This window comes from Sus scrofa, chromosome X (assembly GCF_054392235.1).
Source record: "Sus scrofa isolate SSC_HxYL_T2T_F1_AM1 chromosome X, Sscrofa_HxYL_maternal_Yorkshire_Landrace_v2.0, whole genome shotgun sequence".
In the NCBI taxonomy this organism is placed as follows: domain Eukaryota; kingdom Metazoa; phylum Chordata; class Mammalia; order Artiodactyla; family Suidae; genus Sus; species Sus scrofa.
Window position 1 is genome coordinate 104,888,965 of NC_139401.1, and position 26,792 is coordinate 104,915,756.

Below are 26,792 nucleotides of genomic sequence, written 5' to 3' on the forward strand. Positions count from 1 at the left end.
GCTCCTCTTGCATTCTGCCTGCAGAACTGCAGATCTAACCTGCTGATTGCCTCTATTTTCAATGACTTCCAAACCCTGGCACCAGTTTCATCAACAGACTGACTCTGGAGAGACAGAAACCAGTCCTCAGGCAGCACCCAGAGAAACTAGAACATTGGATGTATGATCTACTCTTTAGTTTTTATCCCAACGGAGGGGCCCTATCATGGGGTTTTCCTCTTAGTTGCTCTGTGTTATGGCTGCACTAAATGCCATGAATAATCCTACTCCATTCAGTGAAATCCCTTCTTGGTCTTGCAGTGGCCTGGATGCTGAAGTTTCTCAGCTGACCTCTAGGGTTCTCACAGAGATGTTGTAGTCTGTATATTTAACTTGAATTCTTTCTCTATCAGAGAAGGAGGGCCTGTAGCTTCCTAATCCACCATTGTCTTGGTCTATTTGTGCCGCCATAACAAAATACCACAGACTAGGTGGCTTAAACAATAGGAATTCATTTCTCACAGTTTTAGAAGCTGTAAGTCTGAGATCAGGGTGCCAGCATGGTTGGGCTCTAGTAAGAGCTTTCTTCCTGGCTTAAAGGCTACCTTCTTTCTGTGTTGTCACATGACAGAGAAGAACTTATTTCTTTTTCTTCTTATAAGAATACTAATAAGAAGTATGGGAACCCTACCCTCATGACCTCTGTAAGCTTAATTCCTTCCCAAATGCCCCATCTCCAGCTCTCATCACATTGGGGGCTGGGGTTTCAATATATGAATGGGGGGGGGGGACAAAAACATTCAGTCTGTAACAGCCATCTTGCTGACATCATTCCTGAAAAAAAATTTAAACAAAAATATTCAACCATGGCCTGGTTAAATTCTGATCTTTGTTTTGAATGCAGTAAGTAATAATTTGTAAGCTGAAAATCGCTTATCAAAACACTTCTGGATTTTAATTGCATCTAATGCCCAGTCTGAAATCAGATGTTTAAAAATATATAAGAAAATAATATTGCTTGAAGATATACATTGCAAATAATAATTTCTTTCAAAATAAAAGATTGTTTTTTAAATTATCACCATTTGTGATTCACATCAGGACTTTTGCAATGAAAAAGAGTGAAAGCTTTTGGAAACAGATGCAGCAAAGAAATGATGCAAAGAACATGAATCGAAGTGTAAGTATCAGCACTTTCAAGTTTATGGTAGAGAAACTGGTTTTACAGATTTTCATTTGAATAGGCTTTCTTTTTTTTTTTGTCTTTTTGTCTTTTCAGGGCCACACTGGCGGCATATGGAGGTTCCCAGGCTTAGGGGTCTTATCAGCAGCTGCCAGCCTACACTACAGCCACAGCAACGCCAGATCTGAATTGCATCTGCGGTCTGCACCACAGCTCATGGCAATGCCGGATCCTTAACCCCCTGAGCAAGGCCAGGGATCAAACCTGCAACCTCATGGTTCTAAGTCAGATTCTTTTGCTCTGCGCCACGGCAGAAACTCCTGACTAGGCTTTCTTTCTATAGTCTTTGTTGGCATCTACTTATAGTGATGATTAATATATTTTAAAATCTGTTTACCAACATCAAATATAGGAAGAACCCACATATTTCATACATGTCTTCATAAATCAGGTGTTTCCATCTATAAGAACTACTTGTAAAATGTTTGGGCTCTTCTTTCATTACCCCCAATCTTACAGTATTTAACTTCTAAGTGGGCATTAGACAAAAGACAGAAAGGATGATACAAATAAAACTTACTAGTAGCATGTATTATTTTAAACACTCTTTTACAAAATTGAATCACCAGATCATTGTCTTTATTTTATTATTTATTTAATGAAGATCTTTGAATAGCAATTACAGGAAATGAAGGAAATAGTATATTGATTATACCAATTAAGTCTATTTGCTGGAAACTTACATCTTTAATACAGAATACATGTGTTTTACATAAGTGTATAGATGAAACTGATTAGATGTAGCTCCTACATGAAACACCTAATACTTATCCCTACACATGACACTCTGGTATTTCTTCCAACACTTCTATGTACAGGAAGAGATAGGCTAGCTTAGATGGCAGTGCGATATACTGTAAAGAGGGCTAGTCTGTGTCTCAGAGGCTTGGCTTCCCTACCTGGCTAATCCACTTACTTAGCTGTGTGTATGACCATGAACAAGTCACCTACCTCCCCTGCTCTAAATCTTAGTTTTCTTCCCCTGTAAGTGAGATTAGAATGAAGAACATCTATGAGATAATTAAAGAGATATAAGCATTATGGTTTAGTAATTAATGACAGGGGCTTTTGGATTCACACTTGGATGGCTCTGTTTAACTCATGGAGTCCTTGTCACTAGACACACATGCATCTTGAATTCAGGGCCTTCAGTAGCATGTTTATTTGTAAACATTTGTACTTTCAACCTAAATATGAACTTTCCAAAAAGAGAATATTTGATCTGTAAACATTGACTTTTAAGAATACCTCGATGTGTTATTCTGCTTTTATAAACTACTGGCTCTATGGATTTCTTGGTTGCTATATTATTTGTAAGACTCCTAATACCAAATCCGCCTGCAAATTGGAACTGTGGTTAGGACTTCATATAAAAATAGCTGGACCATCAAACACCAGCTACATATAACTGGACGAACTGAAACCAGTGTAGTTATGGAGTGATCTGGGCCAATTAGCATTTGAATGGAATTTTTTTGCTGTTTTTGTTTTGTTATATATTTGTTTTGTTTTGTTTTTGTTATATTTGTTTTGTTTTTGTTTAGATATCACCAGAAAATGATCACATATCCTATGAGAATTTTCAAAGACGTGAAAGGTAATTGCAGATAGACATTTGTACTACTAAGTTTAATTAGTTTTATAATAAAAATGAAGCAAAAGTGAAAAAATATAATTTCCAGCAGGGGTTTCTAGAATCTGATTCTGAACAATCCATGACAATTTCTGTAAACAATCCTAATGTAGAACCAGGAAATTCTGGCTTGATTTTAAGTTTATGTTTGAGATTTCCATGCATCATTTTCCCATGGTGAGTATAAATGTCTTGATGTTGTATCCTTTCTACTTAAAACATGTAGGGGTCATCGCCTAGAAGAATTTGATGCCATGAAGATTTTTGCTCATTTTCAGTCTTAAGATTAAAATCCTTCTGCTCTTTAATAATAGTATATACTAAGTAAAATTCAGTGTTCCAAACGATCTTAGCTTTTATCACGGAGGACTTTGCCTAGTGATGATTATCAAAAGCATTTTTATCTTTTGAGATCTACATCAGGGAACAGGAAAAATGCTGTTACACTCCCTTTAAAATGAGTTTAACCAAAGGCATCTGTAGAAGGGTTTAAAGAGCTATGGAGGTAGAAGCAGATTAATAATAATAGCTATCATTTATTGAGTGCCTGTTACGTGCTAGGCACTTTACTAAGCACTTTTAGACATGAGATTTAATTTAATCACCAGCATTCTGTGAAGTATATTATGAACATTTCCATTTTATAGATGAATAAAATAAACTCAATAGAGTGTATTAATTTCCTTGAAGTCATACAATTAGTAATATAATTGAAATTTTGAATAATATGTTCAAACGTTGCTTATGTGTCTATAAAACCTGTGGGCTTTCTACTCTACCATGTTGTCTCTCTCAGCAAGTACAAGATGAGGTTAAATTCTTTAAAGGCCTAGTGTATTAGTTTTCTATTACTGCTTAAATAAATTACCACAAACAGCAGCTTAAAACAACACCCAGTTATTATCTTACAGTTCTGTAATTCAGATATCCAGGTCTGCTTGGCTGGTTTTCGACCATTGGTCTTGTGGAAATGAAATCAAGATGCTGGCCCTGGGTTGCTCTCTTACATGGAAGCTCTGTGGAAGAATCTGCTTCCAAGTTCATTCTGGTTGTTGTGGAAATTCAGTTCCTTGAGGTTGTGGAATAAGGTTTTGTTTCCTTTCTGGAAATCAGCCTCTCTGCTTCTGGAGGCAGCCTGAATTCCCTTTTACGTGGAGTTCCTCTCCATCTTCAAACTACCAATAGCATGTCATGTTTGTTTCACTTTTTGAATTATTCTGACTTCCTGTTTTGCCCCCTCTTTTGATTTGTTATATGATTAAATTAGGCCAGCCCAGATAACCCAGGATAATCTCCCTATTTTAAAGTCAATTATTAGTAACTTTACAAATTATCAAATCTCATTTGCCAGATGAGGCAATATATTAATGGATGTGCTATCTCATCACATTCATAGTCCTGAGAGAACTCTTTGGGGGGCATTTTTAGAATTCTACTTACTACACCTAGAATGTTTACATTTATCTGCTTTTAAAATTAAGAATGCAATATATTGTGTTCAATAAATCAAAAAACATGTACACATTCTGCGATACGTTATCAAAGAAAATAAAGAGAAATTATGACTAAAAGTTAGTTAGGAAATCAATATTTACTTTTTTTTGCTGTATCTTGGGCCACTCCCGCGGCATATGGAGGTTCCCAGGCTAGGGGTCGAATCGGAGCTGTAGCTGCCAGCCTACACCAGAGCCACAGCAACGTGGGATCCGAGCCGCGTCTGCGACCTACACCACAGCTCACGGCAACGCCGGATCGTTAACCCACTGAGCAAGGGCAGGGACCGAACCCGCAACCTCATGGTTCCTAGTCGGATTCATTAACCACTGCGCCACGATGGGAACTCCAATATTTACTTAATTACTCAGAGAACGCTTTCTTTCTCCCAATCAAACACTGTTTTCAGTCCAGTTGGGTCCTAGTAGGAGCAGTATTTATAACCAGAAAAAAAAAAAAAAGCAACAATGAAAAAATACTTGAACTATTTAAGGCCACTGACTACAGGAACTTAACTGATACTATCAAGATAACCACACAGCATTTGGGCTTTTGTTCTCTACCTCTAAGAGAATGTGACTACCTGCTATGGTTTGAATGTTTGTGTTCCCCCAAAATTCATATGTGATGATGTTAGAAGGTAAGACCTTTGGGAAGTGACTAGGTTATAAGGGTGGAGCCAGTGGGATTGCTGCTTTTATAAAAGAGACACCATAGAGCTCCCTCGCCCACTTCACCTCACGAGGACACAGTTGGCAGTCTGCAGTCTGGAAGAGGGCGTTCGTCAGAACCTGACCATGCTGGCACCCTGATCTTGGACCTCCCAGCCTCCAGAACTGTGAGGAATAAATTTCTGTTGTTTATAACCCACCCAGTCTATGGTAATTTGTGATATCAGACCAAACAAACCAAGATATTACATGTGGTTAATGTTTTCCCTTAAACTATTTAACCATCCATTTAAAAAGTCTTCTGTACTGTTTATTTACATGAAGAGCTATTATAATAAGACAAAGCAAAAATCAGACCCACTAGCAGCCATTCAAGGAGACCCTATATAGAAGATACCACTGCAACATGGCAGAATGAAAATTTTGGATAGCCAGGCTACTTTTTGTATTAATTCTTAGGTATCCATGTGCTCCAGCTACTCTTTGGCTAACAACTTTATTGAGATGTAATTTTTATTCTATAAAGTTCACCCTTTTAAAGTATACAGTTTAGTGGCTTTAGTATATAAACAGTTTTGTCACTATCACCATAATCTAATTTTAGAACATTTTCATTATCTCCCAAAAAAACTCTTTTTACCCAATAGTAGTCTCTCCACTTCACTCCCTTCCCTTTCTACCCCCCAACCCAAAGTAACTACTAATACATTTTCTCTATATATGGATGCACTGGTTACTTTTGTTCCAAAATGCTTATAAGCTTGACCATACTTAAATAATAGTAAAACTGCTCTGGCATTTAAACAGCAGAAAAGCTCATCTAGTGGTTTTAAAGTGACAATATGAAAAAAGCTAGAATAATGCCTGCTTGTGAGCCTCGTGAATGCTATACTCCCAGATTCAGTACATGTAATCTTAATAGTACTTAAAGGAATCTTAATACTACTCAAAGATTCTTGAATATACCTTCTTAATTTTATAGTGGTGGAAATGAGACCTAGAGGGGTTAAACTGAATGGCTTAACATTACTCATCTAATTAGTGACTGTCAAATATATTTTTATTAAAACACTATGCTTAATTGACAGATACAAGAAACATGAGGTTAAAGCTTTACGACCAACAACTAAGCATGCTACAACTGAGAGTTCTCAGCAACAGCCCAAAGGAATATTCCTGAAATTCAACTTTAAAGCAATCGGTAATCAGGTAAATGTAATAGAACTACACTATAAGCTTGTTCATGTTGCCAAAACTCGGCCTCTATTGGTGTTGAATAGAGAAGTGGAGACAAAGTTTTGGGTGAAGGAAAAAAAATAGCTCTTTGCCAAGCAAAGGAGGCCACAGCGGGCTAATGCCTTAAAGACATTGGGAAGAATTGTGGGGAGTTTATGTTTTTGTTTTTTTTTACTTTTTTGGGGCCACATCTGTGGCATATGGAGGTTCCCAAGTTAGGGGTCGAATTGGAGCTGTAGTCACCAGCCTGCGCCACAGCCACAGCAACGTAGGGTCCCAAGCTGTGTCTGTGACCTACACCACAGCTCATTATCCCACTGAGTGAGGCCCAGGGATTGAACTTGCGTCCTCATGGTTACTAGTCAGTTTCCTTAACCACTGAGCCACGATGGGAACTCCTGTGGGGAGTTTTTTTATTAAAAAGAGAAAAACAGGTTTTCAGATAGGAATCAGGATTGGGGCAGATATGCATTCTTCTTTCTTTGGGGGAATCTTAGTCATCAAAGCTGGAGTCAGAAGATCTTGGCAGCTAGATCATGATGGTGGTCTTCTGGGTTATTGCCTAAGATACTTGTTCTTGTGAAAAAGGCATATCAATCAGAGATTAGAACAAACTAGGAAAGTTCCTGAAAAACATCTTGTGCTAATAATCTTTAACCCACAGGCAGTTGTGCTCAGGGTGCCTAATCTTTAGCTTATGGGTGGTTGTGTTTAGGGTACAATGAAGCCAGGGAAAAGGACAAGGAAGGACTCTAAGCTGTTCAGTTTTAAAGTACTAATTTCTAAAAGAAGCCTAAGGAATATAACTTTTCTCTTAGGTGTATAAGATGGCTATATCATGATGTGTATCCCTAGAGAGGGAACAGGGATCCTGTCCCAAGGCTGTACTATTGCTTCTTGACTGTTCCTCCCTTGGGTTTGCATCCCTTTCCTTCCCTGATCAACAACTGCCTGAACCTGCCCCTAGGAGCTCAGGGAAGGCCATGGAGGCTGAAGGAGGCCTATTTCCTCAAAATAAGAAATGGGGGACACACAAAGGCTTTTGAGCCCAGGAGCCCCACAGGGCTCTGCTCCATTTCATTCATGAGATGGTAAAGAATTCATGCCTAATTTAGTATATACAAGGGTATCTTTTACATGTAGGAAAACATATTTGTTAACCAGAGCCTATTTGGAGTCCTTAATACACAAGAAAATTTCCCCTATATTCCACCTTTGTGAAGGACATAGAGGTCAGGGAAATAAGCCCATCTCAATTACTTACTTTTTAAAGGAACTTCAAGTTAAACATGGATTTAGCGCAATCTACTATATGTTTACATCTGTGGTGGCCTTCAGGCTCAACATGGTTATCACTTGCCAAAGTGAGACTATGTACTAAAGCAAAATAATATACTAATGTCTTTTTAATGATTTTTACATCAGGGGTTGAAACCAAAAGACTTATCTGCCAACCTTCAGTTAGCAACAGGTGAAATTAACCTGAGCACCCTAGTCCATACATATTCTGATTGTGTTCTGCATAAAAGTATATGGCCCATAAGTGAAAAATAGTCAATATAGAATAACGGATATAGCTCACTTTGGTCTCAGAGCAGTAGCAATCTCGTTTCTGATTTAGGTTTTGGAGTGGTGTTGAAAAGGGTATTTCTTAAAGATGGAAAAAGAAGCTTAGGCTCAGTGGCAGTCTATATAAGGAAGAAACTGGCAGTAAGTCTTAGGAGATCTTCAAGGTATTTCATATAGTTGTAGACCAATAACACCAATTGGATAGGGGTTTTCTTCACAAGGCAGATTACCAAATTCCTGGCCATAGTTGAGGCATTTAATCTCTACTCCATAGAAGTAAACCTGACTCTTATTCCACTGTGGAAGCTTGCCCACTCACTCTGTGGGGTAATAGTATGCTTTATTTCTTACCTCTTCAATTAATGCTCTTGATGCCACGATTTAGCCTGTAAGAAACAAGAGGTGGCCTCAGATATACCACAGATCAGGCAAACTACTTCATGCTTCCAGGATCACAGAGAAGAGCTCTATGTAGTTTCTTCAGATACACTCTTCCTCGTGTCACTCAGTCTTTTCCAACTATTCCCTCTCTACTTTTAGCAACCAAGTTTCATGAGTATTTTGTAGGATTGTTAACCTCCCAAGGTCATAGATTTTCTCTTCTTCACAGACTAAGCTTTCACTCAATGAGAGATTCTCTAAGCTGAAAATGGAGAAAAGACCAGAACCAGTTGTCAGTTTTGAAGACCAAAAAGCTTTTTCCCCTTAAATGTTTGCTGCTAACAGATACTATAGTGAATTTTATTCAAGAGCATATATATTTTTCAACATTTAACTTTTTATTGCTTTTGTTAATGTATTTCTCCTTAGGTAAGCTTTGATGTGAGTAATCTGTCAAAACTAAGTGTTTACATAAAAGAAAAATATATTTAGCTTTGTTTGCATAAAAGAACAGAAATGTGAGTAAGAAGGAAGGCTATTTAGAAAGAGATTTTAGGAAAACAGCTGTTTTCAGAATTATATATCTTTTTGACATTAGATAACTTCTTTCTTTGGCTTAATTTGTTCTTTGAGCTCTAGAACCCACATATGAATCCTAAATAATCCATAGAGTATTAGATTATTACTAATAAACCAAAATAATCCATAGATTATTTTGACAGTAGAGGAACGCAGTTGATGTATTTTATGACTAAATATTCTGTGCCTCAAAAGTCAGTCAGTAAGTTGAATTCTACTTTTTGATTATTAAAATGATAAATTTGTTTCTGAGCTTTTACTTTTTTTCTATGAATTTATAAGAATTTTAATTGTTCTACTGTCATTTTTTGTGAACACATTAAATTAATAAAGTTTAAATATAGATGTGACTTTTTTTCTTTCCATTGATACTTGGTGGTCCAAAGTAATAATGTTCCTGATACAGATGATCAAAAGTTAATTTGAACCTCTGTGTCTGGTTAAGCATGTTGTTATAGTACACTGAAAATATTGGTTTATAATTACTTGGTGTTTATAATTATTTGGTAAGTACCATGCTGGTGGTTTTTAGCTTAATTTCATAAGTTCTGTCCTTGCATTTAATGGTTGTACAAGGAAAATGAAATACAGTACAGAAATATAGGAGAAGTTGGGTTCTAATCTGGCTCATCTATAGCATTGCTTTCTGAACCAAATTAACAGATGGTAAAGATTCTCTTACTAATAACATTGTGTTGGGAAACAAAATTATCATCAGTTTGATTTAAGGTATGTATACTTTGCTGTAGTTTTGCTGCAAATTCCTAATCTTGAATATAAAGAATGACAATGTACAAGTTTTGTAATTTAATTTGTTATCAAGTGATTTTTGGAGAGAGAATGTTTCTTCTTCTTCTTCTTTTTTTTTTTTTTTTTTTTGCTTTTTTAGGTCCACATCCACAGCATATGGAAGTTCTCAGGCTAGGGGTTGAATCAGAGCTGCAGCTACTAGCCTACACCACAGCCACAGCAACTCAGAATCCAAGACGCACCACAGCTCAAGGCAATGCCATATCCCTGACCCACTGAGTGAGGCCAGGGATCGAACCCACATCCTCATGGTTACTAGTTGGATTTGTTTCCACTGCACCACAATAGGAACTTCCAAGAATGTTTCTTCTAATCACAAAAAACTATATGTTCATTGAAGAAATTTTAGAAAACATAAAATACTAAACACACACAGGTAACAGTTGTAATATTTACCTTCATATTTCTTTTCTTGACCCTGAGAGTTCTTCCATAGCAAAGCTTTCCAGTGTCTGTCCAGTTCCCTATTGCTAGACATTTTGGCTGTTTCTAGTTTGAGTTTTTATAAATTAAACTTATGGTAAGCATCCATGTACCTGTATTTTTGCAGTATATTCCAGTTCATTCCATATGGTCATTTTGTACAAGTAGAATTGCTAAATAAATAGTACTTTTTAAGAATGTTATGCATATGGATAAATTGATATACAGAATATGTACAAGTATATGGGTATATGAGTATATGGGATAGACTACGAGTATATGGGATAGACATATACTGTTTTCAGTGTCTTGCTTGCTGATGGATAATAATGGGTAAAAAGAAATAGCATAAGCCAATGAAACTAGCAATATTTTCCAAGCACCAAAAGGAAGCGGTATTGTCTAAGAGGGCGTAATGTTGCTCCCTCTCTACCTTGAGTAACATTAGAAGTACAGGAATATAAACACCAGTTTAGTCAATGCCAAGAGATAAGCACTGTAGCTATTTGTTGGTTCATGAACAAAGAAACAGGCTGACTGAGTTTTCCATCTTTGCCCATTTGGCACCAACCATGGCATTGATTTTTAAAGTGAGGTCCCCAAAGCAGCTAATCATCAGCATTGGCTAAGAGCTTGCAAATTCTCAAGCCTCCCCCAAGACCTACTAAATCAGTAATCTGTGGTGCATGCTAAAGTTTGAGATTGTACACTCCTTAGTAGCAACTAAAATTCCTACCCACGAAGACCCTACCCTTGTCTTCCTCTCTTGATCTCTTTCAGTCTTCCTCCTTCTTACTTTCTTTCTTTTTTAATTTTTTTTTAATTTTTTGTCTTTTTTGGCATTTCTTGGGCCGCTCCCTCGGCATATGGAGGTTCCCAGCCTAGGGGTCCAATCGGAGCCATAGCCGCCGGTCTACGCCAGAGCCACAGCAATGCGGGATCCAAGCCATGTCTGCAACCTACACCACAGCTCACAGCAAGGCCAGATCCTTAACCCACTGAGCAAGGGCAGGGATCGAACCTGCAACCTCATGGTTCCTAGTAGGATTTGTTAACCACTGAGCCACAATGGGAGCTCCCTCTCCTTCTTACTTTCTACACATGTCAAATACCCTCCCTCTCTCCCCTCTACTACATTTCCACTCTAATACTCTATCCAGTGTATAAGGGTGGATGGTAGAGGACCCTCTGCTTGGCTGCATCAGCACTACTCTGCAGCCACCTTCATCTGATCTCGGGTTTCCTAGAGATTGAGCCTAGGATGTACCAACTGATTATTCTATTTATTGGTTGAGGAAAGGGGAATCATGGTACAACTAAAAATGACAGAACTGGGATTTGAACATAGATCTCTCAAGTTGCAGAGTCCATACTCTTAACCTCTTTAGCATTATTGTCTTTGCTTTAATATTGTTGTCTCTTTTAGGATGTTCTTTTACTCTTTTGCTGACTGCGGATTCTGCCCATACTTCAAACTGAAGCTCTTTTATATTAAATGTGTTTTAATGAGGGAAAACTCTTCAAAATTGTGTATACATGATTTCACTTTTTTGTGATTTGATCCCTGGCTATGCGCTCGTTTCCTTCCGGTTTTCTTCTCCCACGTACTTTTGTGGCCACACTAGCTTCCTTGCTATGCCTCTAGCAGTGTAGGTATGTGCCTCCTCAGAGCATTTGCACTTGCCTTTCCATCAGCCTAGAACACTGTTCCATCTAGAATACTCTCGCCCCTAGACGTTTACTTGGCTTCTTCCCTCTGGTCATTCAGGTTTCAAATGTCACTTCATCCACCACCTTAGAGGCATCTTCCATGACTACTCCCATCTAAAATCGTGCTGAATCACTCTATCCCATTATCATGCTTTCCTTTTCGTCACAGAATTCATCATTATCTAAAATTTTATTGTTTTGCCATTCATTTATTGTCATCCCTACCCTTGAATGTAAGCTCAAGTGACAGGGCAAGGACTTTCTTGATTTTTTTCCTCACTGTTTTATCTCCAGTACCTAACAAAGTACCTGGTGTATAGAAGCTGCCAGTAAATATTTGTTGAATGAAAGTCAAGGTCACGGGAAAAATTGCATTTTGAATGAAAATCAGAATATTGCAAAAATGTATCAAACAAATTTGCCAAAAATGTATCATCATGTGTTAGATTTGGAAACTATAGGAAATTGGTATTTTCCTACATCCACTTTTCCAAATTTTATGTTTTCTAAAATAATCAAATTTTACTTATATTTTAAAAATAACCTCGTGGGTAAAATAATGCCATAAAATTATTTAAGATGGTTTTGGTTTGGACATCTGGTTCCGGTAGTTGTGCGGGGCGAGAGGGGGGTTGTTTGCTATAAATCTGGCAGAGAATGTTCCTTGCTGGAGCTCAACCAGCAGATGGCAGCATTCAACCTCTAAAAATAGCCTTTCACTGACTTACAAAGGGGAGGGGGGAAGAGAGGGAGGAAAAGGATGAGGGGGAAGGAGGGCAGGAGGAAGGAAGGGGAAAGGAAGGGAGAAGATGGAGTGGGGGGAGGTACAGGCAGAGGGAGCAGAGAGAGAGAGTGAGGAAGAAGGGAGGAGGGAGGGAGGCATCCTTGTGGTTAAAGTGGTTCTGGAGTGTTTGGGTATTTCAGAAAATGAACATTTGTTTGAAGGTGGAAAAAATTTTATCCTTACAGCGCAGTTTCCCTGCTTAATTCGCACAGATGATCTTCAGGGTATTTAAACAACTAATCCTGAAAGTCCACTAGTAAAGAAGAATGATGGCATAATTTTGCACTTCCCAGCATCACGATTGTTAGTTGTAGTCAAGATCAGCCTTCTATGGCAGCTGCTTTCAAAAAGTACTTTTAAGACCGCTGAACCATTAATCTTCCATTCCTGCAGCTTAAAGAAATGCTTCCCCAAATCAGTTTTCTCTGCCAGATAACTGAAGTACATTAAACACATAATGCCCTTTTAAAATTTGTTTATCCCCAAAGGAATTTGAATAGTCACAGAATTTTAATATTATAAAGTCATAACATCTATTTTTTTTTTCTTTCTTGGGCAAAGGAATCTGAGACTAAGGGCTTATCTTCCCTATGATGGTATATAGCTAGTCAGTGACAGAGCTGAATGAAACAAGGCCTAGGTTCCTGACTTTCAGCCCAGTATAGATTTTAAGTTTGTTTGTGTTTTGCTATATCATTCTGCTTTTCTTTAAGGCTATATATACTTTATTGTCCTGGACTTGCTTTAAAATATTCTAGCAATAAATAAACAACTAAAATATATATGTACTAGATTCTCTTGTTAAAGCATATCCAGATTAGAGAACTGAGGAAGGGACATAAGAAAAGGACATGTGGAAAATGGAGAGCTTGAAAATAAAAACAAACTCATCCAGTTACTTCATCATCTAGTCCAGGTTCTTGACCGAATTAGCTGTGTGATCTTAGGCAAGTCTTTTCTATAAACTTCATTTGGTAAGTAAAGTCTTTGAGGTCCCAGGAAGCAATACATATCTCAGCTTCCTGTTATACTCCCAAATATTTAAATTCCTCTTTCAATTTTCTGAAAAGGACGCCAAAGGAAGTCTCAGATCAGAGCAACCCCCATGGTTATGACTAGATCATTTTTTTTTTTTTGTCTTTTTGCCTTTTCTAGGGCCGCTTCCGAGGCATATGGAGGTTCCCAGCCTAGGGGTCCAATCGGAGCTGTTGCCGCTGGCCTACGCCAGAGCCACAGCAACGCGGGATCTGAGCCGCATCTGCAACCTACACCACAGCTCACGGCAATGCCAGATCCTTAACCCACTGAGCAAGGCCAGGGATTGAACCTGCAAACTCATGGTTCCTAGTCAGATTCGTTAACCACTGTGCCACTACAGGAACTTCTGACTAGATCATTTCTTACAACTAAGCAGCCCTATAGCCCCAGTTCCTCAGGAGGCCACCAGTTCTGGAATGGAGCTTTGTTTCTTTCCTTGAGGTGAACTTAATGTAAAATTAACCATTTTAAAGTGAACAATTTAATGGCTTGTATCTAGTTCCAAAACATTTCTATTACTCCAAAATAAAACCCCATATCCATTAAGCAGTTACTCCCCAGTTGTCCTCCCTGAAGCCTCTAGCAACCACCCATCTGCTTTCTGTTTCTATGTGTGTGTGACTTCTAAGGTGAGGTCAGAAGAGGTCATGAAGCTTTCACATAGTTCTTTTGAGACACTTTTTCAGGGAGAAACCAACAAGAAGTATAACTACCCTGAGACTGCCATCCCAAAGAGGCTACATTTACATATTCCAGTCCATGGCCTAGCTCATCTCAGCCTTCCAGCCAATCCCATCAAGCCACCAATGGTAGGAGTAAAGCTGTTTTGGACCTGCCACAACAGTAAAATCCACCAGCTAAGCATTACTGAGTGGCCTCAGTTGTTGCTATAAGGGGCAAAATTGCCCAAACTCCTGGCCCCTCAAATCATGGGATAATAAAATGGTTGTTATTTTATGCCACTCTGTTTGGAGGGTAGTTTTTTATGCGGCAACAGATAAACAGAACAATTGGCATGAGTTGATAATTTTTGAAGCTGGATAATGGGTACATGGAAATTCATTATATCATTCTCTCTACTTCCATATATGTATGAAATTCTGTACAACAGAGTTTTTTTTTAAAGAAAATGCATAAAATACTCAGCTCGAAGTTGGTAGTCAAGCAATAGTAGCTATTATTATTGTCAATAGAAGTAGTCAGCAAATGGTAGCTATTGTTATTGTGAGTAGAATAAATTTCAAATTGGGTAGTAAAACATTTAAGGTTCTCTTGCTAACCTTGCTCCTGCTGAATTCTTCAATCTCATCTCTCACCAACTTACACCCTTTACTTCACTCTCATATGCTCTAGAAATTACCAAAATACTTACAATTCCTAGAATGTGGCATGCTGTTTTATGCCTCCAAGCTACTGTTTATGTTGCTTTCTCTTTGGGGGAATATTTACCCATTATGATTTCCTTATAATCTTTCAACATTCAGCTCAAGTGTAACCTCATCAGGGAAGCTTTTCCTGACACATAGAAATAGACTTGTGGGAGTTCCTATTGTGGCTCAGCAGTAACAAACCTAACCTACGAGGTTGTGGGTTCGATCCCTGGCCACACTCAGTGGATTAAGGATCTGGCGTTGCTGTGAGCTGTAGTGTAGGTCGCAGATGTGGCTTGGATCTGGTGTTGCTGTGGCTGTGGCTGTGGCCGACAGCTGCAGCTCCAATTCAACTCCTAGCCAGGGAACTTCTATATGCCTCAAGTGCAGCTGTAAAAAGCAAAAAGAAAAAAGAAAGAAAGAAAGAAATAGAATTTGATCCACCTGTTGTTAGGCCCCTACTTTAAACAGGCTTTTCCCAAGGCATGAGCACTATTATGCTTATGCGTGTGCAGATTCAGCAGGGGAACACGACAAAATTCTCAGCCCTCTTGAAGCTTATAGTGTAAGTAGGGAAGCCAGACAATAAACAAATGAATCGGAGTTCCCATGGTGGCTCAGTGGTTAATGAATCCGACTAGGAACCATGAGGTTGCAGATTCAATCCCTGGCCTTGCTCAGTGGGTTAAGAATCCAGCGTTGCCGAGAGCTGTGATGTAGGTCGCAGACGCAGCTCAGATCCTGCATTGCTGTGGCTCTGGCATAGGCCAGCAGCTACAGCTCTGATTAGACCCCAAGGCTGGGAACCTCCGTATGCCACGGGAGCGGCCCTAGAAAAGGCAAAAAGACAAAAACAAAACAAAACAAAAAACCCAAATAAATCTATAATTACATTGTGATAACACCTATGATGGATATAAGCAGGATATGATGAGAGTAGGGTAAAAAAGTAAAGTCCTCTATGAAAAAAATGACATTTGTGTGGAGACTGGAAGGATGAGTAAGAGTTAAACATATTTACATGCTTAAGCCAAGACCCAGCTCAAGGCCTCGCACATAGTAGGATGAATTAAATGCTTACTGAATGAATGTTCTGCCTAGCTCACAATTTTCTTGCAAGGATCACATGTAATAACATCTGCAAAAGTTCATTTGAGAGTATAAAGTACAACAAAATGCAACTTTATTACAGATTATATCCTGAGAGAATAGGAAGCAGAATTCACTCTTATTGGAGGGAGACTCAGAAAACTTCTGCAGACAAGTAAGTTCTGCCCTAGCCAAGTATATTCAGGCATACAGTCTTCTCCCCAAACATAATTTTCCCATTCTGTTTGGATCATCAACATGGACTTTAATAAGATACAGGAGGGAGTAGACACATGGCTTGTGTGGGTGTAGAATTGGATGAAATCCTATGGCAGGAAGGCAGCCAGCTCTAGTACATTGACTTGATGAACAAACTGGATGACATTCAAGAGTGGAGGGGGATGCTAAGGAGAGTGGCAAGTGGGGAAGGTGATTAAAAATAGTGATATTAACAACATGTATTTTCTTCAATATGATCTGTTTCTGTTTAAGTGTTTGAGTTCTTCCCCTTTCTTTACCTCCTTGACTTAATGATTGTCCAAATATTTCCTGTTTCCAGTAAGACCAGAAGAGAATTAGCATATATTTATCATCTCCTATGTGAAAGACACTGTGGTATGTGTTTCAAAACATGTATGTACTTTTAAAACATAAAGAACATAAGCTCTGAAGTCCAACTTCCTAGACTTGACCTGCCCCCCGCACCCTCCATCACTTTATGCTAACTATATTACCTTGGTCAGGATCCATTCTCTCTCTTCATCCAGTTTCCTCATCAGTGATAGGAATAATAATAATACCTAGCTCACAGAGTTGTGGATAGGACTCAATAACACATGTAAAATACTTTTCCAAGATCCTATGTGTGCTATGTTAGACACTCAATAAATGAATATTGTTATAGCAGTTATTACTTGTTGATTGATTCCTCGATTGAGTCAAAGTCAAGTGTCTGTATCTATCTCCATATACAGGTTTCTGTGTCTTTCCTTACAGGCTAGCTGCTTAGGGCCATAGGAATGATAATATATGAATACTGTCTTGGTCATTTCTGGTGATTGCCAACAGTGCTGTAGTCATGGAATTGAGGCATATACTTTTTTTATTTTTTTATTTTTTGTCTTTTTAGCTATTTCTTGGGCCGCTCCTGCAGCATATGGAGGTTCCCAGGCTAGGGGTCTAATCGGAGCTGTAGCCACCAGCCTACGCCAGAGCCACAGCAACGCAGAATCCGAGCCGTGTCTGCAACCTATACCACAGCTCTCGGCAATGCCGGATCCTTAACCCACTGAGCAAGGGCAGGGACAGAACCCAAAACCTCATGGTTCCTCGTCGGATTCGTTAACCACTGCGCAATGATAGGAACTCTGAGGCATATACTTTTGTGCGTGTGTGTGTGTGTGTGTGTCCTTTTAGGGCCACACCTGCAACATGTGGAAGTTCCCTGGCTAGGGGTCAAATTAGAGCTGCAGCTACTGGCCTACACCACAACCACAGCAACGCCGGATCCAAGCTACATCTGCGACCTACACCGCAGCTCACAGCAATGCCAGATCCTTAACCCACTGAGCGAGGCCAGGGATCAACCCCGCATCCTTATGCATACCAGTCTGGTGCATAACCTTTGAGCCACAATGGGAACTCTGAGACACATACTTTAGTGAAGTGACATTGTACTGGTTTCATAAGACCTTTGCTGGTTAACTCGTTAATTAATTAATTAATTAAAATTTCCACAAACGTTTATTGAGAATTATGTGCTAAGTCCTTAGAATTGAAAAATTACTAGGACAATCCAGGGCCTAGTTCAACTGTTGCCTCCCAAAGATTAAGGCGAGGCTCTTCTTTGGGAATTACAGAAGACCATAGCTTTAACCTCAAGGATCTCAATCTTGGGGAACCAGAGAAAGACGTAAACAGGAAGAACACTATGGTAAATGTAGCTGGTGACTGTTGCTTGTAAGCCCTTCTATTCCAGCACATAATGAATGTTATGATCCAAGGTAGTTTGACATTGGCCACGACTCCATCCAGGAAATATAAGTGGAAACTGTTAAAATAAGCTGCTCTGGGGAGTGGCACTGAACAATGGGAAGGGAGACTTGCTTTTCATCACAAATTCTTCTGCATGCCTTGGTTTATTTACTGTATGCATGTATTACTTTGAACTTACTTTGATAAAGTTAATGGAAAGTTAGTAAAATATGAAACTGATTTCAAAAAATGAGAACCTAACATTTTCTATTTCCACTTTGACCAACTATTTGATACAACTAGAGTTTAGGATGTGATAAACCTTGGGAAAATCACTTGAAAATACCTTTTTTTTTTTTTTGGTCTTTTTTTCTTTCTTTCTTTCTTTTTTTCTAGGGCCACACCTGTGGCATACGGAGGTTCCCAGGATAGGGGTCTAATCGGAGCTGTAGCTGCCAGCCTACACCACAGCCACAGCAATGCAGGATCCAAGCCGCATCTGTGACCTACACCACAGCTCACAGCAACGCCAGATCCTTAACCCACTGAGCGAGGCCAGGGATTGAATCCGCAACTTCATGGTTCCTAGTCGGATTTGTTTCTGCTGTGTCACTATGGGAACTCTGACTTGACAATACTTAAACTGAGAGGTTTTTTTGTTCATTTGTTTGTTCTTATGACCAAAATATTTTCACGTCAAAATATCTAAAACAAAACAACCTACTTAAAGTGTATTTACCCTAATTCAGATATTTTATGTCCAATACAATATCCTTGCTTATGTCTTCATTGAAATTACCACTGCATAAGAAAAATACATTGCCATATTATATGTGTGTTGTGTGCTTTCTAGTCTCAGCTCTCCCTCCTAAGAGTTCAATGGCACTAGGCAAGTCTCCTTCCTTCTCTAGATCTCAGGCCCATCCAAACCTGAGGGTGTGGATTATATAAATGATTTTCAAATGGAGTTTCTGTGGGGGCCTAAGGTTTTGAGCAGAGGTCTCATGGGACTTTATGAGTGTCAAAAAGAGCAGAATTTAGAACATCCACCTTTGCTTCAACCAGAGCTGCTAAATCTTGCTTCCATCTTTTATTTCCTGTTGTCTATAAGATTTCTATTGAAATAAGGGTTTTATTTCTAAAATATTTTTCTAATTACTGAGATATCTAAGACCTATTTTCATGCTGTAATTCTATGGTTTTAAAAGAATTCTGTAATGAGTCAAATATTGAATGTGATAATGCATTTCTAAAGGAAAATACCTTAAAAGTCATTTTGACATCATTATTTAATTTGGTATCCAAAGTAACTCTATGAGGGTTAAAGAATGAATGATCAAAACAAAGGGGAACCCCGGCCTGAACACCTGCAGCTAGGCAACAGAAGAACTGTGACTAAAATCCAGATCTTCTCATGTTGATTGCTTATCCACTCTCTATTAAACCATATTACAAGACTTCTCAAAATTTGGTTCATGCAAAAAACCAAAAAGTTCTTCAGAAGCGATGTTGGGTGCCATAAACCCTGAAATCAGAAAGGTCTTTGGCATCCTGGGAAGTTCGATAAGCTCAATTCCTGCAGGCCAGAGTTGTTTATCTGTTTCTTCCCTCTTTGTACAAGAGAGAACTGGTCAAGGAAAATTATGCAAAGCACTCTCCATATGACAATGACTATACACAGATGCCTTGTTGAATCCTTAAACAAAGACCTTATCTTAGACCTTTGCATACATGGTTATGACTGGAAGGAACAAACTTAGAGATCATTGAGAACAACAATGCAAAACTAGGAACCCAGAGCATTTTACCTATGGACATAGAGCTGGCTCAGTGGTAATTAGAACAAAGACCTTGGAAGGCAGTGTGGTATAATAAAATGAATAGACCTCTGAGTCAGATAGATCTAGGCTTGAATTGGAACTCTTGCTCTTCCACCTGTGCATCCTGGGGACAGTTTACTTAATCGCTCTGAGCCTCAGCTTCCTCATCTATAAAACTGGGATAATGCTTCAGAAGGGGCATTCAAATAGGAGTAAATGAGATAATTCACATAAAGCTCCACTGCTTACTATAAATTCTCTTCGCTTTCCTGAGACTTTATTTGAAATATAGAAAAAATAACTACTTTGTAAGATTAATACCTATTTTGTAGGCTTGATGTGGTTTTATTTTTTTTTATTTTATTTTTTTTGTCTTTTTCCCATTTCTTGGGCTGCTCCCACGGCATATGGAGGTTCCCAGCCTAGGGGTCCAATCGGAGCTGTAGCCACCGTCCTACGCCAGAGCCACAGCAATGCAGAATCCGAGCCGCGTCTGCAACCTACACCACAGCTCATGGCAACGCCGGATCCTTAACCCACTGAGCAAGGCCAGGGATCGAACCCGCAACCTCATGGTTCCTCGTCGGATTCGTTAACCACTGAGACATGACAGGAACTCCTTTATGTGGTTTTAAATGATATTCTAAGTATTTAATAACTGGTAGAGCATGGGCACTGACCAATCAGAGCAACACCTGCTGAAAACAATTGGTTTAAGCATACCGATGCATAATGCTACCCAGCCAAAAATCAGACTTCATATGGGAATTAAATTAAATGACATGGGACATAATGGAGATGTAATAAATTATTTTTATGTCTCTTTCCCTTTCCACTTCTACTTTTACTCCACTTTCCAACATATCTGGCTACTTAAGCAGAAGAATCTATTTCCTCCCTCATGTGAATTTCATAAATTATGTTTGTCTTTCTGATTTAATAATTTTATTTGGGCTCCTTATTTGTTAATGCTAGTTTAAAGTCTTAATGTTTTGGCATAATAAATTTTATACTCCAATGATTTGAAATTCACTTTTCCATAATATCAAGGTGGTCATAGTAACTATCCTGAGGAATGCTGGGAGAGTTAGGTTAGACATCTTGAGAAACTGCAATATAGTATAAGTGTGTTCATTTGAATAGTCTTGAGGAAAAAGTCTTACTTGATGTAAAAAGAATGATGTCTCTTGGAAAAGAGCCAAGTTCAGACCAGGGTGTGCATTGGCTTAAAAAGACATAAATGGAGTTGGAAATAGTAAGAAAAAAAGATGCTTACAGACTTCTGGATTCACAAATTAGTAACTAAAATAGTGTGTAATACTGTTGTTAATAAATACCTGAGGAAGAAAGGGTAATGAGAAGAAATGATGAATAAAATGTTGTTGGGGTAGAAATGGTTTAGAAAAGGAATTAATTAGTAAAGTCAACTGATTGACTAGCCCATCCAAAGTCAAAGAAAGACCTATTGTATACCCAGTACTAAGATGGGATGGACACTTCCAGCTCCCCTTATAAAGCTATTGCTCTCTTACAAGTCCCTACCAGTCCTTTCATCTTTGCCTACTTCTCAAGCTGACATAGGCCTAAGCTCAAAAAGGGATCCCACTTGGCTTGGTTACAATATGTCTCTTTGCATTAAGTATCTTCAGCACTCTCCAGGGAGAGGATGTTCTGACTTAGATAACTGGGCACAACTCTGACAAGATATATTTAGGCAGTAGAGGTTGTTCCACTAGGGAGATGACAAGACCTCTTAGAGCTATCTTCGTTTCTTTATTCTGATTTTACATCATTGATTTATACTATGATATAAAATCTAGCCAGTAAGTTGTTTCTCTGACGAGATCTCTTGACCGAGGAGATACCTTATGCAGAAAACAGGAAGTTTTGGATTTGGATTTTGATACAGTTCAGACTTGGAATGATATAAGCTAGTTATCTGGGACTCAGTCACCCTTGCATAAGTGGATTCTCAAGGTTTTGGAGCTGAGAGGGAAGACAATTTAACTTTGAGAACCAATCTCTTCTCCCACTCCGTGTGGACAAGTGTGATCATCCAAAAATCCTCTATTCAGATCCTCCTTGCTCTCCCTTAAACAACACTGCCAACAGGACCTGCTTATGCCATTCTGCCATAACCCAGCAAGCTTTACTTTGCCTCCCAGATTGGTTTTTGAAATTGAGTCTTGTAGAAATCTCTCAACCAAAATAGTCTTTCTATATTCTGTTGTATCCAATAAATAACTGTTAAGAATTACAGTCCAGTGGGCTGCTGTTTATAGTGACCATTAAAGTACTGTTCACTGCTTTTTATTGTTAAAATGCTGGGAACCCACTTTATAGTATTTTACTATTCTTACGTGGTAATATAAGTGGATCCTGCACATACTTTTATGTATTTCCTTCTTGAAAATTAAAAACAGTGGTTGTTCATGTCTGTGTCTGTAGGAAGCAAGACCAGGCTTCTAAAAGGTGTTAACTGTCTATGCTTCTATCTTCAACCTGATGAGATGCTAAAGATGAAGGGGGTGAGGGCAAGAGGATTGAAAAGGGCCTGAGTAGGGCATAATCAGACATTAGGATTTCTCTTGAAGCTGCTTTGAAATCACACAAGAAATCAAGGAAGAGGAAGGAGAGAATTAAATTGGACTTGCAGAATCACAGATACATGCAAGGTGTTCCTTGCCAGGATCTACAATTCTGTAGATTCAGGCAAAAAGTCAGGTCACAATGCTACAGAGACAAGTTCTCCAGCAACATATTAAATCATTCTTTGAGAATCTTTCAATTTGGATCTAGTTTCTTTTCATGCCCCAAGATGGAGCTAAAGCAATGCTGTCCTCTGCAAACTCAACGTATTTGGAGAATGGGAAAGAACATGGGACCATCTGCATGTTCACAGAGCAAGTGCAAGAGAAAAGAAGCATTGTGTTTTTTCTTCTAAAGCATGACGTTTCACAACTGAGGAACATGCTGGAGTATGAAAGAAGCACACAATCACTGCAACTGTTTGGGCTGGCTTCTTTTCTCAGCAAAGTCACACTATCTTCCCTGGACAGGCAAGCCTAATTTCCATGCCAGACCACAGGTGAGGTTTTGAGGGCCAGGGACTTGTTCCTCTCCTTTGCCATCCTTCCCACCCAGGTCTTCACCATTTAAGAGGAATAAAGATAGATTAGATCTTGAGTGAGACAAAAGTCTGACAAATAACCAGGCATTTTCATAAAATGAAGAAGTTTGGTAATTGCCAGTTTACCCTGGTTTTTCTTCCAGATGGTTCCCTTTTCCGCTGACTGGCCCAAGTGACTATTGAGATCATTAAAACATCAAAGGGTGGAGGAGAGAGGAGTTCGATTTTCCATCTCCTACTTGCTTGGATAACTCTGCTTCTCCTAAGCAAAGACCTAATTAAGACATAATCGCTATTTTTTTAATGGAGAAAGAGAATGAATTTTCAATCTGATTCTTGTATATAAGGACCTCTGAGCAAAGAGTGAGTCATTAAAATATTATCTAGTATTTGCATAGAGCCAAAACTAGAAAAAAAAAGATGTGAGGTTTCTAGGGTCACACAGTCTTCAGCATATTATATGATTATTTGTCATTTATTGAGCACTTACTATGGACCAGCTACTGCATTAAGCATTTTACATAGTTTATCAATCCTCAGAACAACTCTATGAAGTAGCTGCCATTATTATCCCCATTTTACAAATTAGGAAACTGAGGCTTACAGAGGTTAGGTAACTTACCCAAGTCCAAACAGCTAAGAAATGGTAGAATTAGGATTGAAACACAAGACTCTCTTACTTTAAAAAGTTGTGTTCTCAGGAGTTCTCATTGTGGCGCAGCAGAAACAAATCCAACTAGTATCCATGAGGATGTGGGTTCAATCCCTGGCCTTGCTCAGGAGGTCAGGGATCTGGCATTGCCGTGAGCTGTGGTATAGGTTGCAGGTGCGGCACAGATCCTGCATTGCTATGGCTGTGGCATAGGCCAGCAGCTGTAGCTCCTACAAGTTGTGTTCTCAATCACTGTGCTACACAGTACGTGAGAGGTGTTGACTAGAACACCTTCAGGGCCTTATTAACATTACTAGTGAACCATACTTTTGAGGGCTTATCATATGCTAAGTCCTATTCTAAACTCTCCACATGTATCAACTCACTTCTAAATCTCACAACTTCATAACAAAGGTACTATTATTTTATAGATAAGAAAAGTGAGGCATAGACAACTAAATTTCCAACATTCACAAAATATTAAGTGGCATAGCCTGGGCTACACATTCTGGCCATCTGATTCCAAACACTATTGTCTTAATCACTAAGCTGCACTGAAGGTAATGTTAATTTCTGCACGAGGCAGCCCAGTCCACTTTGAGGATCAGCTTCTTTTGTTAGAAAGTTGGACCCGTAGCTTTACAGGACCTCTCAGAAGCAAACAGTAGAGTTCAAGAGTCCAGCCTTCAGCAGAGGCTCTTGCTCAATTTCTTCCCCAAATGTGTGTCTCCATTACCCTTTAACCTGCATCTTTGAACAAACTGATGTATGGGGAGTTCAGCAGTGGCACATCTCAGCTGTGCCTTTAATGTCTGATGAGTCTGCTTGCACGCTATGTTTTTCATTTGATCTAAAGAAGATCTAATGAGAGATAGCTCCTGATAATGCATTGTCTGCTTTCAACATCACTAGGAAAGCACTTGGCTACAAACAATCCCTATTCTGGTATAATTGCCTTTGAAAAGGGGGCACAGCATAAACTCCTCAGAGTTTGGGTCTGATTTCCTGAGGTGTTCCATTTCAGAAGAGGCCCCTGACAACAGGCAGAGAATAAAAACAAGTGTGGTCTGGGGCAGACAGTGTTTTTCAAACAGTTGGCCAAATCTCTCCTGGCAGCCGGGAAGCAGCTGAATCATCAAACGCGAGGCCTCTAACGAGAGGGAGGCTGGGCTGTATTGAAGTGCATTCCAGACTGACTGAAACCCAGAGCTGCTGCTGCTTTACCAACGCTGGCGCCCTTCCAAGGGGGCCGGCCTGGCTGAACTGCTCATCAAAGCCTGATTTCGTCTCTTCTCTTTCTCTCTCTCTCTTTTTCCACCTCTTCTTTGTGATTTCCCACAGAGCATTTGCCTGCTTTTGGATGGAATATTTGAATGACTTTTGGGGTCACCTCAGGTACAGCCTCTGCTCTGCAAGCTAAAGTTAATGAAATCCATTTCCTGGTCGGAAAGTCAAAATAGCAGAGAAGAAAGTCACTGAGATGGAGCACTCAGGGAATGGACAAGAATGGGCAGGCATTCTTTTCCGAAAGGCAGGAATGACCTAGGCTTTCAAAAATTGAAAGCCAGATGTTTGGACAAAACCCTAGACCCAATTTTTATCTTAGAAGTGCTGAAAACCTTTATAAAATCCTTTGACTAAAACTTAGGAGAATGGAGAGTAAGGAAAGGGGCCTAAGTACTGTAATTCAACTTGAAAATAAATAGATCCCCCATTTATATCAGAAACAAAGCAAATGTTTGGACTCATTATGCATGAAGAATGAAGAATATTTTCTGTGTCTTTTAAGATGACCACCTCTGGTATGTACCATTCTAAGCCTAATTATGGATGAGCACAAATAAATATGCTTTGTTTCTCCATCTCTACAAATATATTGTTTAATTACATTTGTTTAATTACATTTGCCCCTAATAACTAAGAGGAAAGATCCAGTGACTCGCTCACTGACGGTGCCAAGTTGGGCACTAATCAGAACCTGGAGCTAATCTCAACCCTCTCAGATAGGTTTTTTCCACCTAGAGAAATGTTTTGGAAGGGAGGGGCCTTCTTTGCTGTTAATAGTAAACTGTGAACACCTGAAGGAGAAGGGTGGTTGTGAGTCGGAAAGAACCTTGAAATTCCACGATACTATAATCCATTGTCTGGATTCTGATGGGGAAAAGAAAGAAACTGAATTCTCCTCCCTTCAGTCCTTGCCAACAGCATTCCTTCTCCAGTGTTCTTCCTGACCCCACCCACAATAATAAGGTGTGTTATTTTTATAAAACTCCAAAGTACTTTCACACACATTTATATTTGATCTATACAACTTTGAGAGGATGGAAAGATGTCCCTTTTTACAGATGAGGACACTGAGGCCCAAAGAAATTAATTTATTTGCTCAGTGTCACAAAGGAAATTAGTTGTAGAGCCAGGTACACTAGATCATCAGTTCCTAAGACTATTACTCCTTTTATACATCAAACTATACTGGTTTGGAGTACTGGTTCCCAAATTTTCAGGTGCATCAGAATCACTTGGGAAGCATTTCACAAAGGCAGATTTATAGACTTTATCCTCAGAACTAAAGTAGGTCTGGGATAGGTGTCCAGAATCTGCCTTTTAAATAAGGTCCCCAAATGTTTCTGATATATATCTCAAATGAAAGTGAGTGAATCTGTAAACCCTCAGCAGTTTAGAGATTTCATTTACATCTCTAAGGCCTTTTAGTTAAAAAATCGAAATTAAAAGCAGCGGAAAAGTAAGAGGGCTATTCTAAAGAGGACCATGAGATGAGGGGTAGAAGAGAATAGATGTGGTGTTTGGTAAAGGACACTTGCTCCCCCAACTCTCTCCCTCCAAAACCCCTTTTCCACACGAAGGTGGAGTCAAATGGACTCCAAGGGGATCTGTGAAAATAAGCATATCTTGCAAACTGGCCCCTGAGACATGTGGCCAATGGGCACAGAAAGACTTTGAAAACATGGCATAGGAGTGGCTCTAGGTAAATAGGATAGATGTACTTGAGCCTCAGGTCTTTTTTTTAGCACAGCTGGTAGGTTTTTTACTCTGGAGCCAAACTGGCTCAGTTTGTATTCTCCCTCTTCCAATTACTAGCTCTGTAACTTTGGGCAATCATTTAACTTTTCCATGCCTCAGTTTCCTCACTGAAACAATGGAGATTAAATTGCTATGTAATTTCATAAGGTTGTTATAAGGACTAAA

At 39.1% G+C, this 26,792-nt stretch overlaps 1 protein-coding gene across 1 annotated transcript in view; it reads left to right on the forward strand.

The window, feature by feature from the left end:
* The window catches only part of LUZP4 (leucine zipper protein 4), a 30,094-nt gene extending 20,961 nt beyond the window's left edge, over nucleotides 1-9,133 (forward strand). Inside the window, exons 5-8 of the mRNA XM_085008493.1 lie at nucleotides 1,081-1,159; nucleotides 2,767-2,819; nucleotides 6,109-6,229; nucleotides 8,436-9,133. Of these exons, the coding sequence (XP_084864619.1) occupies nucleotides 1,081-1,159; nucleotides 2,767-2,819; nucleotides 6,109-6,229; nucleotides 8,436-8,534 (352 nt within the window). The 3' untranslated portion in view covers nucleotides 8,535-9,133. The remainder of the gene's footprint in view (nucleotides 1-1,080; nucleotides 1,160-2,766; nucleotides 2,820-6,108; nucleotides 6,230-8,435) is intronic.
* Nucleotides 9,134-26,792: the final 17,659 nt, after the last annotated feature.